This window comes from Hyposmocoma kahamanoa, unplaced genomic scaffold, assembly GCF_003589595.1.
Source record: "Hyposmocoma kahamanoa isolate Upper Pololo Valley unplaced genomic scaffold, ASM358959v1 224, whole genome shotgun sequence".
In the NCBI taxonomy this organism is placed as follows: Eukaryota; Metazoa; Arthropoda; class Insecta; order Lepidoptera; family Cosmopterigidae; genus Hyposmocoma; species Hyposmocoma kahamanoa.
Window position 1 is genome coordinate 11,514,076 of NW_020653743.1, and position 17,720 is coordinate 11,531,795.

The 17,720-nt window shown below is 36.5% G+C and overlaps 1 protein-coding gene across 1 annotated transcript in view; it reads right to left on the bottom strand.

Annotated features, from left to right (window-relative positions):
* Positions 1-4,880: 4,880 nt before the first annotated feature.
* Positions 4,881-17,720, bottom strand: part of LOC113228175 — a 34,469-nt gene continuing 21,629 nt past the window's right edge. Inside the window, exons 6-10 of the mRNA XM_026461400.1 lie at positions 15,291-15,463; positions 14,088-14,160; positions 10,636-10,732; positions 8,023-8,250; positions 4,881-5,343 (exon numbers count right to left, since the gene is read on the bottom strand). Coding sequence (XP_026317185.1) covers positions 5,288-5,343; positions 8,023-8,250; positions 10,636-10,732; positions 14,088-14,160; positions 15,291-15,463 — 627 coding nt within the window. The 3' untranslated portion in view covers positions 4,881-5,287. The remainder of the gene's footprint in view (positions 5,344-8,022; positions 8,251-10,635; positions 10,733-14,087; positions 14,161-15,290; positions 15,464-17,720) is intronic.

Sequence of the window (17,720 nt, forward strand, 5' to 3'; positions counted from 1 at the left end):
GTTTATATTGAACTTTTATTCAACATACTGCCATCTTGCGACCAGTAGCTGGACTACGAAGAACGATTAACATCTGAACGAATAGATAATCAGAAAATTATTCAAATAAGTATTACCGATTATTTGAAATGCTACTACGAGTAATATTTTTGGTGCAGCTATTAGTTTTGCACTCCGAAACAGCACAATAAGGCATTTTTCTACGATTTTAGAGAATTTGCGCGAAAGAATGACACAACCATGCCGTACAAAGCGAAAATGACGGACTAACCTCAAGTAGGTCTTTCGAGACCTATAATTGGCACGCGTCGGACGCTAACTAACCACTTGTACTGTATTTATTGTTCTGGGGTTATCACCAACTGGCTACCTGTTCCTGATAGACGCATGCTTTTCTGAAAAAAGTTCTTTGAAACAATGGAAATATTCCATTCCATTCCATTGTTTAACAGAACAATAAATACAGTAGAAGTGGTTAGTTAGCGTCTGACACGTCTCGTTGGGGCCTTACCATGAACTCTTATTACAGTTCAGTATAGGTTCGTAACGACAAAAAAGCGGGATGGTGATATACACTTCATGTAGCGCTGTCTCACAACGATTTATTTTAGATCCTAAACTAAAGAGTTCATGGTAAGGCCCCAGTTTAGTTTTTATTTAAAAAACAAACAAGAATAATTTATTACGCTTTGGCTGATTCGCCGAAACGCACTTTACATTTTTTTACAGGGTCGATGCGACACTTCTCCGAAATATTTTTTTTGCTACGCCTATAGCCAAGGAACAATCATTAATAATTTCACATTATAATAAACAAATTATCACCACACTGAAAGTAATCACACAGTACATTTGGTTAACAAATGGGTTTTTTTAGGCTTTATGAACTAAATCACACAATCTAATAAGGTTACCTATTAGTACTGCCACTGGAAGGCAAATAATATGGTATTTATTCAACAATCATATATTCTCGGACAAATAATTTGCTGTATTAAATGCGCTAACCTTAAATAATCTGTCTCATTGGTCAAAAAAAAAAAAAAAAAAAAAACTTATGCAATTTTAAAATGTTTTACCGACTGAGCTAATATAGTGCTACTCTTTAGATTATGAATTAAGGCTTCAAGTCCATCTTCCCCAGGTGCTTCCCTTACTCAACAAAACAAACATTATTAAACATTTTCATAAGTTCTTGTAGAAAATTTAAATTTGTAAAACCGGGGAAATCTTTTTCTCCGATGATAAGTAATTTTTGTATTCTATAGTCTGTCTATAAGTTCATATATAAATACACATTACGAATTAGGTCTATTAAAAATGCGAAGACATTGTAAAGATTCATTCAACGTAGATTTGTTTGATTTAATTGATTATCCGCCTGCTCTCATTAAAATAAGAATAAAGAAGGTAACAAAACAATTAGTATTCATTAGAACGTCGTAACATTCACAATGCAGACATTTGTGCCAAATTGTACGTTCTTTCACAATCTATCGTTAAAACTTTCGACAACAACTACACGACTGTTTAAAATTTTATGAAAACTGGCAACCCTGCAAATGTCATTTTACTCCGTCTTCAAAAAGGACAGACTTTAGCCCCTCAAAGAAAAAAAAGCAAGATGGCTCAAATTATGTGTCCGGGTTTGTGATGTGATGATCATTTGAACCGGAACAAATATGTCTTGTGTATTTTATTGCTTATTCTTACGGGCGTATAATATACGACTGTTGACGGCAAATTATATTGCTTTAATACCAATTCCGTAAACCGAAAAATAAATTTTTCACTTATAAATAACTACAGAATTTCCATAGTTTACGGTTTAACAGCTTCTTTAAAGGTTTGTTCTTTACAACCTGTTAATAGCTTGTATTTAGTTAATTGCTGACACGTGCAGTTCCGACTTTAACCTAAATGTAAAGAACGCGTGTGTAAGCTACATTGTATAGATAGCGATTAATCTTAACTTTCGATTCTAGTGTAATAACGCGGTCTGATTATTGTAATTAATGAAGTTGTATCATAAATCGAATTTCAATAAAAAATACAATAATATACCATCGTTTTTATTTAACCTACATAGACCTCGGCGTACATATCTCAATCAGATTGGGATATCCTTAAAAAGGCCACGTTACGGCGGCGCGCAAACGCGTATCTTGTGTTAGAGGCCTACACCAACCTGCAGAACAGGCTGGATTTCGTCGTCGGGTCTCCACCACAGACCACCTACACATAGTTCTTAGAGAAGCATATAGAATACCAACTACCTTTGGGCCTTGCATTCATCGAGTATTCTAAGGCGTTTGATAGTCTTAATTCACAATTCCATCTTTCAATCACTGCGTAACCAACAAATAGAACCTACTTATATACTCCTTCAAAACATCTATCGCAAAAGTACCGCTGCAGTCAAATTGCAAATCTCCGAACCATCTTTTCCAATACAGAAAGGAGTAAAGCAGGGCGATCCACTGTCTCCTAAACTCTACCGCCACCTTAGAAGAGGTCTTCAAGCAATTAGCTGACTGCTGGAAGTAGGAGATAAACGACTAACCAATCTCTGTGAAATGATCAACCAACTTAACAACGCAAGCGTCTGCGTCGGACTGAGGATGAATATATCGAAGACCAAGGTTATGAGTAACAGCACGCAACAGTGTGAGTGTGGGAGATTCGGGGATTAAGTACGTCCAGGAGTATTTACCTTGGCCCAATAGTCTCTCTCGAACAGGCAAGACAAGTAAAAGAGGTTGCAATGCCTGGAGAAGTTTTTGTTCAATGAAAGACCTGATGAAGGGAAAGTTACCATTAAAAGAAAGCTCATGGACGTGGGCATTCTCCCCGTCCTTACTTACGGTGCTCAAACTTGGTCTTTGACGAATCGTCAGAAGTTCGCATTAGGGGTGTGTCAGCGAGGCATGGAGCGCAGTATCTTCGAAGTAAAACTGTCAGACCGCGTGCGAAATAGCATACTGCGCTCCAAAACACAAATCGTTGACGTTGGCCATAAAGCCGCGAGCTTAAAATGGAACTGGGCTGAACACGTTTGCCGCATGTCAAACGAACTATGGACAATGAGCACTACGGAGTGGATCCCACCAAACGCAAGACGAAGCCGTGGAAGACCCAGAACGAGATGGCGTGACGAATTGGACGCGTATATGAGGCCTTGGCCTGTTAAATCGCGAAGAGTGGAAAAAGGCTAGTGAGGCCTTTGCCCTGCCGTGGGACAGTGATGGCTGAAAAATGAAACGAATATACTTGAATATTTAAGTAATAAAAATCGCCTCGGAAATTAGGTAGGACCTATAGTGAATCCGAGAATAACCTTTTTTTTATATATATAATAGACACAAGCTTGGCCACAATCTCACCTGATGTTAAGTCATAGATAGATAAGAGCATCATACTTGTTAAGCGACGACGGGACGCGTTTTCAGATTTAAACTGTGCTGACAACAGTCGCGATCATAGACCTGTAAAAGGTCCGAAACGTTGGTGTGTTTGAGCAAACAAAAATTTGGACCGAAAAATAGTTTCATTTCCTATTTTACAATACTTTACAGTACCGGCACGCTATTATGACCGTCTTGACAGATTACAATAGTGAAGTCAAATCTCAATTAATTATCGAAAAAAATATAATCAAATGCGAGTCGCACCTATAAGTTTTTAGATTTTTAACTAGTATTTGCAAGGCGTAGCTGATCAAAAAGTTTTATTAAAACGAAAATAAAATGGTTGCTTAATATATCGTCGTGATGTCGTCAATTCAAAACTGCTTTGTTTTACATTGTGCTTTGACGCAAGTTTGCCGGAGGTAGAAGTTGTGCTAGACAGCTATCCTATGCGTCACGATAGTATTAGATTTCATTTTATAAAATTTCGTATATCGAAAAACAACTTGTGTCGTACATAAAATACATCCATAAATTCTCGAATTCGAAACTGACCAGCGTCGCCAAATTGTTTCACTTTAAATCGACCAGTTTAACTTGAGCTTTGCTTTATTAGACGAAAATTGCAACATAACATAATTAATATTTAATTATCCACCGATAAAGTGTGACTCCGTTTGTTTTGTAACTAGTTGTTTTGCTGTTTTTCCTACACCACCGAATGGAACAGCCTCCATTGTTAGAGATATCTTTATTACAATAAACACAGACTATTTTTTGAATTTTCAGAGACGTACAAATAGGTCAATTATTGGCGCTGTACTATTTCTAATTTTTTATTTTAGCGCAAACGAGAGTTGACATTCAAAAGTGATATAAGACTCGTTTCCCTGATGAGTTGCCAGGGATGAATTTATATACTCGATGATCAGCAACAACCCTGGTTATCACAGTAAATATATAAAAAAAATAAAACAGTATAAAATTTAAATAATACTGTTTATTACAACGTGTCAATTAAAACTAAACTAAAACACACTTCATATGCTTAACCTAAATCAGTTCCATTCTGGTATATCAGGTCAAAAAGCTGTAAAGGTTATATAATTCAATAAGCCGTCCAATAAGCAGAAGGTTTAAATTTGCATTCCATTGCATCGCCACTACCCGAAATTTATCGGCATCCTGTTGTCTTAATTTCTTCTAATCACAGATTACTATTTTGTTAAAATATGAGAAATGTTGATAACAAAAGTAGCGCCATATTAATTAGGAACATTTTGGTTATTTTGATCATGTTTAGTCAACAAATAACCTACGTTTACCGACAGTTCACAACAAAAATATCTGATGACATGTCAGCTTAGATCACCACTCACGGCGAACACGTTGGCCGTCATAGCCAATACGTTCGTAACGAAACACCTTAGACTATCCTCTAAGTGAAACACAATTATTGTTAAAATTATTCATCCTGAGACTGACAATCGTTACTTGTAATATCTGACACTCACACGTTTTCCGAGGGTTGTGAACCTTCTTTGATGAGCAGGTATGTTTTACCTTCACTAAAAGTTCATGGTAAATTTCAGATTAAATTTCGCACACGTAAATTCCTAGAAGGTCAGAGAAGCGCGCCCGGATTCGAACCGACAGCCTATACTTGTGAGGCAATTGGTCAAACCCTTAGGCTACCACAGCTGTTGATATCTGACTACTTACATTTAACAAGAGGAACAAGTAATCACAGTCGTTCGTGTAGTTGATAATGCAAATCAACTTACGTGAAACTCTAATAGCTCACACTTTAAAAGTAGTACTACAAGTGTTATGAAAAGTAGAGCCACCCTTTACAAACGAAAATACTAATAAAACTAAAGTTACTTCTTTTTCTTCTTCACAGAACTCCCTTCTTCGTTGGCTCTAGGTTGGGCAGCTGAAAAAAACATGTTCGTGCATAAATTATTGGTAACACAATAAAGATCCTTAGAAGAAAAGTGTTGAAAATTCAAAGGAATAGTTTTTGTAGACTTCATTAATCTACTTACTCAAGTATACAGGGTGGATTAAGTTTTTGGTATGAATAACTGCATTTACAGATTTTATTATTTCTATTTACTTATCTGATTCGGGAAACGAACCAACTAAAAATGCAGAAGCTAGTATTAAGATAAGTAAAAAACATCCTTTAAGTAAAATAGCTATCTTGAGCATTTAAGGTAGTATCTCTTCACGTCCGATTGATTTTTTCCACCTGTATGATGTTTCTTTTGCAAACTTTTACATGTTAGTTATTAGTACATTATTGCAGAGGCCGGGAGGCATGTATAGAAGTTTTCTCAAACAATGCGAGGAAATAATAAAATACTGAAGAGAGCAAGATGTATAATAGAAAAGGAAAAAAAATATTGATTAACAGTAAAATGAATACAATTGTTATTGTTTTTCCAGGCACATTAATAATAGTCTGCTGAATTTCTGATGACGTGTTTGAATGTATCCTTATTACTGTATTTTCGTTATCGCTCTTCTCACTAGCACTCATTTTCGCGACCAAAATACAAAAAAGACGAAAAAACAAAAGAATACCAAAACACTTTTTTAGTCTAAGTGTTACCACCATTTTCTTTTTTGTTAAGTAAGCGGTAAAGATAGGTATTATTAATTCTCTTTCCGTGTTCGTTTTTTGAAAGTAATGCAAGCAATTCCGAGCATGTTTGAGAAAATTATCATTACCATCTAAACGCATAGCAAAAGTAAGTTTGATAAAATATGTTAAAATCGGTGGAACGTCGTGTGGTCGTTTTTTAACCGACTTCAAAAAAGGAGGAGGAGGAGGAGGAGGAGGAGGTTCTCAATTCGACTGTATGTTTTTTTTGTATATATGTATGTTAGGCGATAACTCCGGTATTTGTGAACCAATTTTCATGATTCTTTTTTTGTTGGAAAGAGGGTACCTCCATAGTGGTCCCATTTAATTTTGAAGAACCAAATCATCCACCTGTAAGGGTGGCTGTTCACGCACGAAGATTCATTTTTATAAATAGCGTCTAAATTTTAATTTAAAAAAAAATTAAATTTTAAACATTAAAAAAATTTTAGTATAATGAACAATTATATATCATACAATACTTGTGAGTAGTGAGTACCGATTTTTATCATCTCCTGTGTCAAGTCCCGTATAGTGACGAACTAGGGGATGAATCCGGGTCTGCGCACTTTCCGGTAACCGATTTTAATAAAACTTGTTAATTATATGTAAAATTCCACGTACTTTTGAGGTCTGTTTTTTTAGTACTCTGTACAGAGATTATACATAAAACTAGAAGAATCAGACATACATAAAACTATTTCACTATCAAAAGTGGGCTGCTTCTCAACTGAATGAGGTCGACGGTTCGAGTCTCTGTGGCAACATGTACTTATGATTATTTTTTCCCATATCAGATAATTTTAGTAGCAGTAGAGCTTCTCGTGAAAGAATTCATCCAGTGCGGTACTGCCACCTTACCTATTTCTGCCGCCAAGCAGTAATGTTAGCATTACTGTGTTCCGGTTTTGAAGGGTAAGGGTGCTGGTGACTGGGACATATGGGACTTGACAACTTATATCTCAGGGTGTCGGGCGCAGTGCAGTGCCCCCCAGATCTTTGTGATTTAAAGCTCTAGTAGCACTGCAACTGTTAGCGCCCAGACGCACGAGGAGAAAGTTTTCGCGCGGCAGCTGCGCGGCGACCGCCCAGTTGCCACGCCTTCATGTACATTAATGGCGAATCTGAATTCTATTTACTAAGGAACAACATTTAAATTCCTCTGAATAATACAACCGCGCGGCCGCCACGCGGTCGAAGAGCGGAGACTGCGTTGCCGCCGCGCAGCGATCGCGTGCGTCTAACTGTCATGGCAAAATACGCTCTATTCGCTTAGCTTTTACATTTTAATTTAAATGAGCGTTCCGGGCACGCGGGCTAGCTAGGCTTGAATTTGGTCTACGCGGCGGCCCGCGATAATTTTTTTGAGGGGAATTTAAATGTTGTTGCACAATAAATAGAATTCAGAATCGTCATTAATGTACATGAAAGCGTGGTAACTGGGCGGTCGCCGCGCGGCGGCCGCGCGAAAACTTTCTTCTCTTGTAACTGGGCGTTTAGGGACAGGCGTGTCGCTTATCACCATGCACACGACTTGTACGTCCCGTCACGTAGTATTATAAAATATACAATAAAAAAGCTAGTGACATGTCGAAAAAGGTTCGCTACCCCTGGAAAACGTGTGAAGTCACCGACTTACGTTAAGAAGGCGTGGAGTACTAGCCTGAACCTTCTCCGCACAGGAAACTCATGCCCAGCAGTGGGGATGTCTGATGATGTTTGATTTTGCGCATGCCGCATTATGGTTCCAATTATCCCTAAATCTCCACTACCGTAAATTCTGATAACGGGGTCTACAAAGTAATTTGTCAGTCTTTACTGTGCCACAAAACCATCTGTATGAAGGTATATAAAGAACTAAATCTATCTATTACCATATGATTATATATAGTGGTATGGTCCGTATGAGTGGTCAAGTGGCCGCAACAAAGACTAATATTGCTGCGATTGTAGGATCTTTTTTACCTTTGTTTGTTTGCCTTTCCGTCGCATGTGTGTACACCGTAAAATTTGACAATTCGTTCAATCGATATGGAACTATGGTCATTATTTTTAAATGCTTGTCTATGTCAACCCCAGATCCACTGCAGCTGGGTGCGTTAGTTGCTAAACTGAAGTGTGGTTCCTTTTGAGGTGCTGTGGTAATATTATGCGAGGGTCGTTTTTGGCGTATCTTATCTGTCGTGGTTTCAACTGAAAATAAAAAAACAATAGTTTGATATATTGTAATCTGGAAAAGACGGCTTTTAACCTAAGCCTTATATACACGATCAGTTACACCACTAAAGGATACAGTTTTTTCTTTAGGGAGCTACTACACTTAGCAACGAAGCGTGCGCGTGCGCGTGCGCGTGCGCGTGCGCGTGTGCGTGTGCGTGTGCGTGTGTGTTATTTAAACCTAATCCGAAACGGGAAGTAGTTTTTCAGTCGACTCATAGTCGCCAATAGTAACAATAAGTTTATAGGTAACAAAACGGCTATAAATAAACTAATAAAACTATCTTTAAATTGAATAAAAATACGAGTACATAGGGCGCGCTATAAGTTTCCGGAACTGGCCACTTACATAAACAATATTTAAAAAGTAATTACAACATTTGAAAATGGAACTTTTTTGTTGTAGAATACAGTTTGTTTCATCTGACTGTCAATTGTTTTCACATTGTGGCGTCATTTTAGAAATTGGTTGTCTACATCACCATGGATTTAACTCGTGAAAATTTTCGTAGTATGATTTTCTACGCCTTTCAAGTGTAATTTAACAGCTCAGCGGAGCTTCTCTCGGCTTTAAACTGAGCTGAGCTGTTAAATTAATATGAAAATAAAATGATAAATTAATTTTGGCGATGAAGCACCATGCAAGATGACTATTTATAGCTGGTTTGCAGAATACAAACGCGGTCGTGTGAATCTCAGTGAAGAATTTCGTGATGGTTGCCAGTCTACTACTGTGAACTACAAAAACATCGATGCTGTGCGCCGTATGATCAAAACAGACAGGCATGTGACATAACATGAGATTTGGGCATGAGACAAATACAATCAATACTACACAAACATTTGGGTGTGAAAAAGGTGTGCTCTCGGTGGATCCCACACAATTTGACTTAGACTCAAAAAACGGATTGCGTCTCTTGGTGCAATGCCATGCTTACCACATTCAACGATTTGGTGTGAGACATAGTAAGAAGTGACGAAACATGTATTTATAGTTACGATCCCAAAACAAAGCAGCAAGCGAGCGTGTGAGTCTTTCGAGACAAGCCGAAACCAACCAAAGCGGCGTGCGTGCAAAGTGCCTCTAAGCGGATGGTTGCTTCTTTTTTTTAATAAAACTGGACCCGTGGCTACTGTTGCTTTGGAGAATCGTTGTATCATGAAGAGTGATTGGTACACGACCATTTGTTTGCCGGAAGTTATTGACAAACACCGTAAACGCCGTATCATCTTTCACAACGATAAAGCCAGTTCTCACACGGCCAGACAGACAAATGAATTTTTTAATGTGAACAACGTTGACGTTATGAGCCATCCCGCGTACAGTTCCGACCTGGCGCCTTGTAATTGTTATTTATTTCCGCGATCAACGATTTTCATCACCTGAAGAGGCTATCGAAGAGTATGAAAAATATGTTTCAGAGTTTGTCACAGAGGAGTGGCATAAATGTTTTCAAAATTGGTTCATTCGTATGAAAAAGCGCATTAACGCTAACAACGGAGAATATTTTGAGAAACAATAAATTAATTTCTGAACATTTAAAGTATTTTTTGAGCCATCCCGCGTACAGTCCCGACTTGGCACCTTGGGACTTTTATTTATTTCCAAAAATTAAGAACCAGTTACGCGGTCAACGATTTTAATCACCTGAAGCTGCTGTCGAAGAGTATAAAAAATATTTTTCAGAGATTCTCACGGAGCAGTGGCGTAAATGTTTTCAAAATTGGTTCATTCGTATGAACGCAAACGGAGTATTCTCCGTAATATTTTGAGAAACAATAAATTCATTTCTGACCATTTATAGTATTTCTTTCTTATTCATTCCGGAAAATTATAGTGCGCCGAACGTATAATGTGGCATAGTCAATTATTTGGTCAAGTGTGAGTTGTCCATAAAATTGATCAATTTTTTTCCAATGCTGATCAGTTTCATGTAAGAATTGTTTCACTGTTTGAGACGAGAAAAATCGGGACAACAGAAATTGGTCTAATTTAATTAATTGTCTTTTATACAACTTGTTGGCATTTAAACAAGTTATTTACTATTTAAACCTGATACTATGGAGCTAATACTGTCTTTAACAACAAGTTTCGTTTCAATTGTGCCATGACGAGGGGTCCGAAGAGAATTCATGTACAATTTTAAGGTTATAGCCGACATTTTAATTTTATTATTGACCAGTGTCTGCGCGCGATTTCGCTCGCGTTAACAAGTACAGCTGGCTATCACTTATTGGCAAATGCAAAAACTGCCGAGCCCCAAATTTTAAATGACAAACGTCCAAATTTTCCTAAACTTTCCTAACTTTAAAATGAATTATCAATGTTTATACCTAACTGTAATGACTTAATGTACTAACCCGCGGTGTGCGTGAACACGGAGAAGTTTTGTTCTTCCTTCGCTTCATCAAGCCACTCCTCTTCGAGCTTGATGTCCATTTCCTTTGTAAGCTCCTCCTGCCACAAATTTAACCAAAAATTAATTTTAACCATAAGTATATCGTCGCCTTATTAGTGAAAACCTCATATACGCATTTTCGTTTTTAATGATTTTTGTTGAAGAAAAGCTTATAACTTCTTGCTCAAATATATCATTAAAGTAATTTCATATCTGAAAGAGGTATAATTTAACTAATTAAAATGCTAACTACAAACATTATTGCGTCTACAGTTTACACCACATTTTTATATTGGTCCTGAAAAATTACATAGACATCACATACGAGGTATTCACTCTAAGGCGACGACACACCCCGGAGACACTCCATACAACCCTCGAAAGTTATTTACCTACTACCACTACATACAGCAAGGCGCTATCTGCGCACGCGTCAATGTGTGCGTGAAGTGGCAGGGTTACCCTTAGAGGATGGAAAAAAAATAAAAGAAAGGAGCTGCCCTAACTACGGAATGAACGTGCATACCTAAACAAAAATTGAACGAACAAATGGCCGATTTCTTTAGTGTCGTACCATAATCTATCGAAAAGTCATTATCGACATGCAAACATTTAATTAAAGTAAATCAATATTCCATTTCGGAATATTTTAGCTTATCTGGGAATATCCGGGAATGTCACATGAAATTTTGAATTTATTGTTTTGCGTCTATAAATACTCAAATATTACGAAAAGTGAATTTGCACAGAAAAAAAAATATTTTGTAATTTGAGAGTATATAAAAAAGAGAAAACTTTGAAATATAAATCCTATACATTTCCAACCTTAAGATTCATATTTTCATAGATAATTTTTTAAACAGATTCCAAATAGTGTAAGGTTTTTAGTATTTATGCATTGATATAGAATTAATATCAGTTCAGTTCAGTTATCAGACTGATTTAAGTGAATCTTTAATACTTCCATTTAATTTTGGAAATAAATGAAAGTACTAATATTATTAATAATAATATTATTATCATACGTTTATTTGCTTAAAACGTGGTATATAACAACAGGAGATGTAACAAGAGACAGTGTTAGTATAAACATGTTTCGCATATATTAAATAGCATGCAAATGTCTGATTATACTCAATTTCTATATTATGACAATGATTATAATCAATTGACTACTATTGGCCGAGCGCCTTTCGGTCAGCTAGGCGAGTGACACCGAACGATGGCAAGGCAAATAGGCTGTCAATACGTTGGTTCCTTTGTGGTTGGTACCTTCACCCGGCAACGTTAGACCAACATGGTCTTTGTGTTGCTGGCTTTATAAAATAAGAATTTTTAGTAGCTAAAGTTGTCAGTCGGAAAAAATCGGAAACGTGTGGATAATTTTGTTTTCAGGAACTGAGAATGCCTAGTAAGTGAGTCTTGTTTAATCTAAATTAAATATAAAATTATTTACCAATAAATCTAATGATGGAATTGCATTATCATGTAATCTAGTTGCATTCAAAGTTATGTTAAAATTTGACTATTCAAAATGAAACGAATAAAATAAATGAAGATGGTCTTTGATTCAATGTTTATATTCGGTACTTATACCGCGGTATGATTTCCAACCATTCTTTTTTTATTTGTAGGTAAACTTGAAATTGTAAAAATAATAATAATAATAAAATAATAAAAACCTCGTAGTGAATTATTTTAATAACAGAATATCGATAATATGTACGCTTCCAAGAACAACACTATCTCAGAATAATCGTTAACAACAATCTTCAAAATATGCAAACAAACAGGCAATCTGAAGACTAATAGAATAGAATCCAAAGCAAAACTTGGCAAGATTTATGAATAAACTACTTAAATATATCTAATTACATGAGATGTTTGGGCTTTTGTGTGATTTATAGACAGAAAAATAACACGTGGCTGAACAATGTTACATTCGGTCGATCTTCGCTCTTTCAAATGCCTCATCCCGTAGTGCTGCAGCGACGAAATTTTATTAATACTTAATTGTTCTCACTATCAATATATGTCCATTTTATTACAATACATGCGAATAATTCAATAAAACACTTGGAAAAACAGTTGTTTTGACATTTAATGTACTTTCCTTTAACAACCGTATCATGTACCTCATATACTGCGAAATGGACACGGTTGGCGTTACGTATTTTCGATTCCCGTGTTCGACACAGACCACTGTAATGCTATCTCTTTTGGCATAAGATGACACACAAGAGTTAAACAAAGACAATAACGTGGTTATGTTTTCAACGTCGAAATGCATCACATACATATAACGTCTGATTTATGTATGTCAACATAACATGTCCTTTACTTTCCATAGTTTAAGTGTTTTAGGGTTACCCATCACTATCTCGTACTATTACGTTACGTGGTCAGAGAGGCAACATAGCGAAAATTCTAACGCGATATAAACGCTGTTATCTATAGTTCTATTAATAGAATCGTAATAATAACACACGTTCATTAGGTATTTATATCTATATAATATTATATTTCTCATTAATTCACTAACCAGAATAATATTGAAGATTTGTTAAAAAAAATACAAAAAAGCATTTAAAATTTTGTATTTTGGACAGGTACTTTTAAAAAAGTTAACCAAGGTATTTGAAATTGCGTGTCCATGTTTATCATTACCTAGTTAATAATTAGGTATATTCCCTACGTAATATTTACAGGCAAAAGAAATTGAAAATTCTACTCTCTACTCGCTCGCTACTTCACTCTACTCTTGTCTACTACACGAAATTATGGCGCCTTATTATATTGATATAATAAATCTGTATTATGTATTACTCTGCATTAAATAAATAAATGAAGAAAACAATAACTAAATGAGACAAAGGGTCGTATTCCAGAACTCTACTCAATGCTCAAGTCAGGACTTGAGCAGACTTGTGTATGATTTCAAGCACTGGAATGGACCCTAATGGTAAGACCCTAATGGAATTGAGTATGATTTTCAGTGCTTTAAATCATACTCAAGTCCTGACTTGATCATTGAATAGAGTTCTGGAATACGACCCTCAGACAAGTAAGTAAACACTTGCTTCGCTTCATCTTTCGGAAAATGAAAGAAACTCTTCTCTTTATCTCGTTTACGACGACGAATGATGACGAAAAACAGCCGTACACAGCACAATTCATAACCATTATGAATAGTAACGTAAAATGATATTATATATTAACGTACACACAGTATAAACCGTTGGGTAACCGAGGTCGTCAAAAATAAAAAACACGTGTGTTTCCCGAAGACCACAATTTGTGTTTATTCAAAACTATGCGGAAAAGGCAATTTTTAGACAAGCGCGTACCGTAATTGCCACTTAAAAGAGAAAGATGATAGTTAAGCGCATGTCCATTCATCATAAAATTACTTACATCGTAAACAGCGTTGTCGAGAAAATCTTCATCAGGCCCAGTGCCTGGCTCCTCCTTCACTTCCTCTTTGATGCTGTGAATTAAATAAAGACGTAATTACCGACTTCGAAAAATAGTGCCTTTTTTTTTCATATCCCTTACAAACATTTGAAGCTATCCGTGGTGGATATACATATAGAGGCTCGCGCAAGAAGAAATATACAACAGTGTTATAATATAACTAACTCCGTGACCGAACGGTTACCATGCTGCAATGCTGATCTGCAACACAGAAGTCCCGGGTTAGATTCCATGGGCTGGAGAAATATTTGTATGGTCTACATTTATTTATCTCGCGAGTTTGGGTGTAATTTGTGGTGGTCTATATGTGTGTCCATAGCACCCGCGATACAGAGTTTCCCCAATGCGGGACTATGCGTGTGTGTGTTATTATACACTGCCGGACACATAATTCGAGCCACCACGCATTTTTAGAGTTAAGTGCCCTAAGCTTAAACAATGTTTGATTAATCAAGCACTGTTATCCAATTTTGAAACTAGTATACTAAACGTCTTTTCCATAAGTCCTTGTTGGGAATTTGGATTTGCAAAGCCGGGGAAAACTTTTTTTTTATGATAACACTATTTTTGTATTCTAGCCCTTTACGACTACCTACGTGGTTCGTTCCGTGGCTTAGTTGGTATAGCGTCTGGCACGGTATGCAAGAAGACGTCGGTTGGAATCCGACCGGATCGAAAGAATTTTTTCTGAGTGTTCGATCTTTGTATTAACAATTATAACAAACTAGTGGAGTAATTTCACAAAAGATAATTGAATATCAATTCAATAAAAATTTAATTAATTGACAAATGGTCAAATAACCGTGTTAAATAGCAAAAAAAAAATAGAGCACAAAATTCTCTTTTAAAACAGTTAAAATTAGTTAATATGTTCGACTTATCGGAACTTACCCTAACGATGCATAGCTGAAATATCATTAAACAATATCCATATTCTAAAACTGGGTTACCGTTTTTTGTATCTCAAAAAAATATTTTGTCACTTAGCCGCTTTTTAGTTAGCGTCGGCTAACTAAAAAGCGGCAGTACCTACACTCAAAACATCTAGTAAACATCATCGAAGTATTATGCTGATGCTGAGAGGTAAGATGGGTGAACACATCAGATCAAATGAAATTAACAAACATAAAAATATTAGCTGACATGTCAACGTTGTCGGTTTCGTCAGCGTTGTCGGTTTCGTCCGCGTCGTCGGTGTCCTCAGCGTTGTCGGTGTCCTCAACATCGTCGATGTTGTCAGGGTCATTGGCTACGACGGGCTGCAGCCCCGCATTCAGCTCGCGGCGGACGCGGCACAATACTCTCTTGACCTCCTCCTGTTGTCAAAATTTGCATGTCAACTATCTTGGTTTTAACTTAATATGACTTTGTTTATAGAATAGATTCCCAAACTTTTTGGTTCACCTTTACTTAGGCAAGATAAATAATTTCACCACAAAAAATAATCGAAAACGCGTATTTTTTATATCAAGTTAACACAAACAATCACAAAGAAAAAAAATTGTGTAGTTTATGTAGATGATTCAAGTTTTTTTTCAAATGCGGTGGCACCCCCGGAACAGCATCAATGCCCCCCAATTGCTCCCGAGGCCCCTACCCCTAGGACTCGTCAACGTAGTAGGTAGGTAGGGATCACTTTCAGAAACTACGGTTTAATGGTTTATAGACATAAAACCTATTTTTAAGAAAAGCACACTGGCTATTGTTGGAACTGTCGAAATAAAAACAACGACATTGATATTTCAAATATTCACTAAGTAACATTTGTGTTTATTTATAAATCAGTTGATTGTTATGAGTAAACAATTATAAAAAGTATTCCTAAAACTATCTTGGGGGCCATAACCTTTCCAAAAACAATCTTATTTCAATGTAAGTTTAAAGTAAGCTTATTACTCATATTCGTACCATGACAAACCTGTCAACCAAGTAATATATTATTGCTAAAGTGATTGAAAGAACGAATGATTTCCCAATATTGTCTATTCCTTACTAAAAATAGGAAAAGAAATAACGCTATATGAACTATATTATGCCATCTCTTTCTTTTTGATGTTCCGAATCGTCTTATCGTAGTATAACGTTAAGTACATAATGTTATTTACATTCAGAGAATTTTACCTGTTAAAAAAATAAAAATATGCAAATTATTACAATCTATTAAAATTACGTTGTTTTCAATTATTTTTCAATATTTTCATGGAGAAAAATAAATAAAACAAACTGAGTCTTCAATTCGGAACTTTCGGAATTATAGTCTAGTGTCAACTGACAGTGTCGCCAAGGAGAATATAGATGTCGCTGTTATGATTTTACGAAATAAACATTGCGTATTTTTATTTAACGAGAAATTATTTCCTATCCTACATATAAACAAAATATTAAAGATATTTATGTAAATAAATAAGTTCAACATAACTTTTAATCATTACAAATCAATATTTAGACAATAAATTCGAAAATAATATAGTTTAGTAAAGCTGCCAACAAAACATCATAGTTTTTACATTATAATAAGCTTACTTTAAGCGCGTCATGGTACGAAAGGTCAATGTAAGGTTAATGTAATATTGTTTTAGAGTTTGCGGCAGGCCCCGAGTAAGGCTAGCACGATAAGATGCGGCTTGCGCGAGAGCGCCACGAAGCGCGGGATCGCTATGCGAGAATGGACTCATTTCCTTGGCGTCTACCCTTTCACAGTGCCAAAGCGGCTACGAGCGGGTAGACCCACATGTCGAAATCGCAAACAGACGCTAGACCAAGCACAGTGAAAGGTACGGGCGGACCGAGCCAATAGAGCCAACCGCGCGGCCCGCACGCACCCGCGCCTGCGCCCGCGCCCGCGCCCTCGTCGAGACAAGCGCCGCCGCGTGCGGCCACTGTAAACGCAACGAGCGTCTACGTACATTTGGTTCGCACGCACTCGCGCCCGGCACCACTCTAAATAAAGCCAATAGCAATATCTCGCGCAAGTCGCGCCCTATTGTGCTACTCTACTAGCCCCACTGGTGTTTATTCCCATTGATCCACTAGAAAGTTGTTGTTTATGATGTTAGTAATATAGTCCTGAGGTTATTAGTATTTTACAAATAACCCTGTATATTGTTATCCATCGAAGCCAGAGAATAATAAATACAGTAGAAGTGCTTAGTGAGCGCGGCACGTGCGCCAACAGTATGCAGCGTTCCGCAAACTTTATTTTCGTGTCTATCATCTCGCGAAAACCCTAGAAATTCATGGAAAAATGCCTTATATTGGCTACTTTGGAGTGCAAAAATGACAGTCGCACTTATAACATTATCCATAGTGGTGTTTCATAATATTCATCGTTAAGTCTTATTTTATTTAAGTCTAACATTTTTTTCGTTTTCTGTTTATCGTAAAAGACTTTTTGTTATAAGAAATGAAAGTAAACCTTATACTGCTGCAATACCGTACGTACTGACTTTTTTCAGAGAATGTTAATAGGCATTAATCGTTCGTACTTTTTCAGCTATCGCCGCTAGACTGCAGCAAATTGATTGAAATTTGAATATAAAATCAAAACGTAACTTGCAATGATAGTTATTGAAA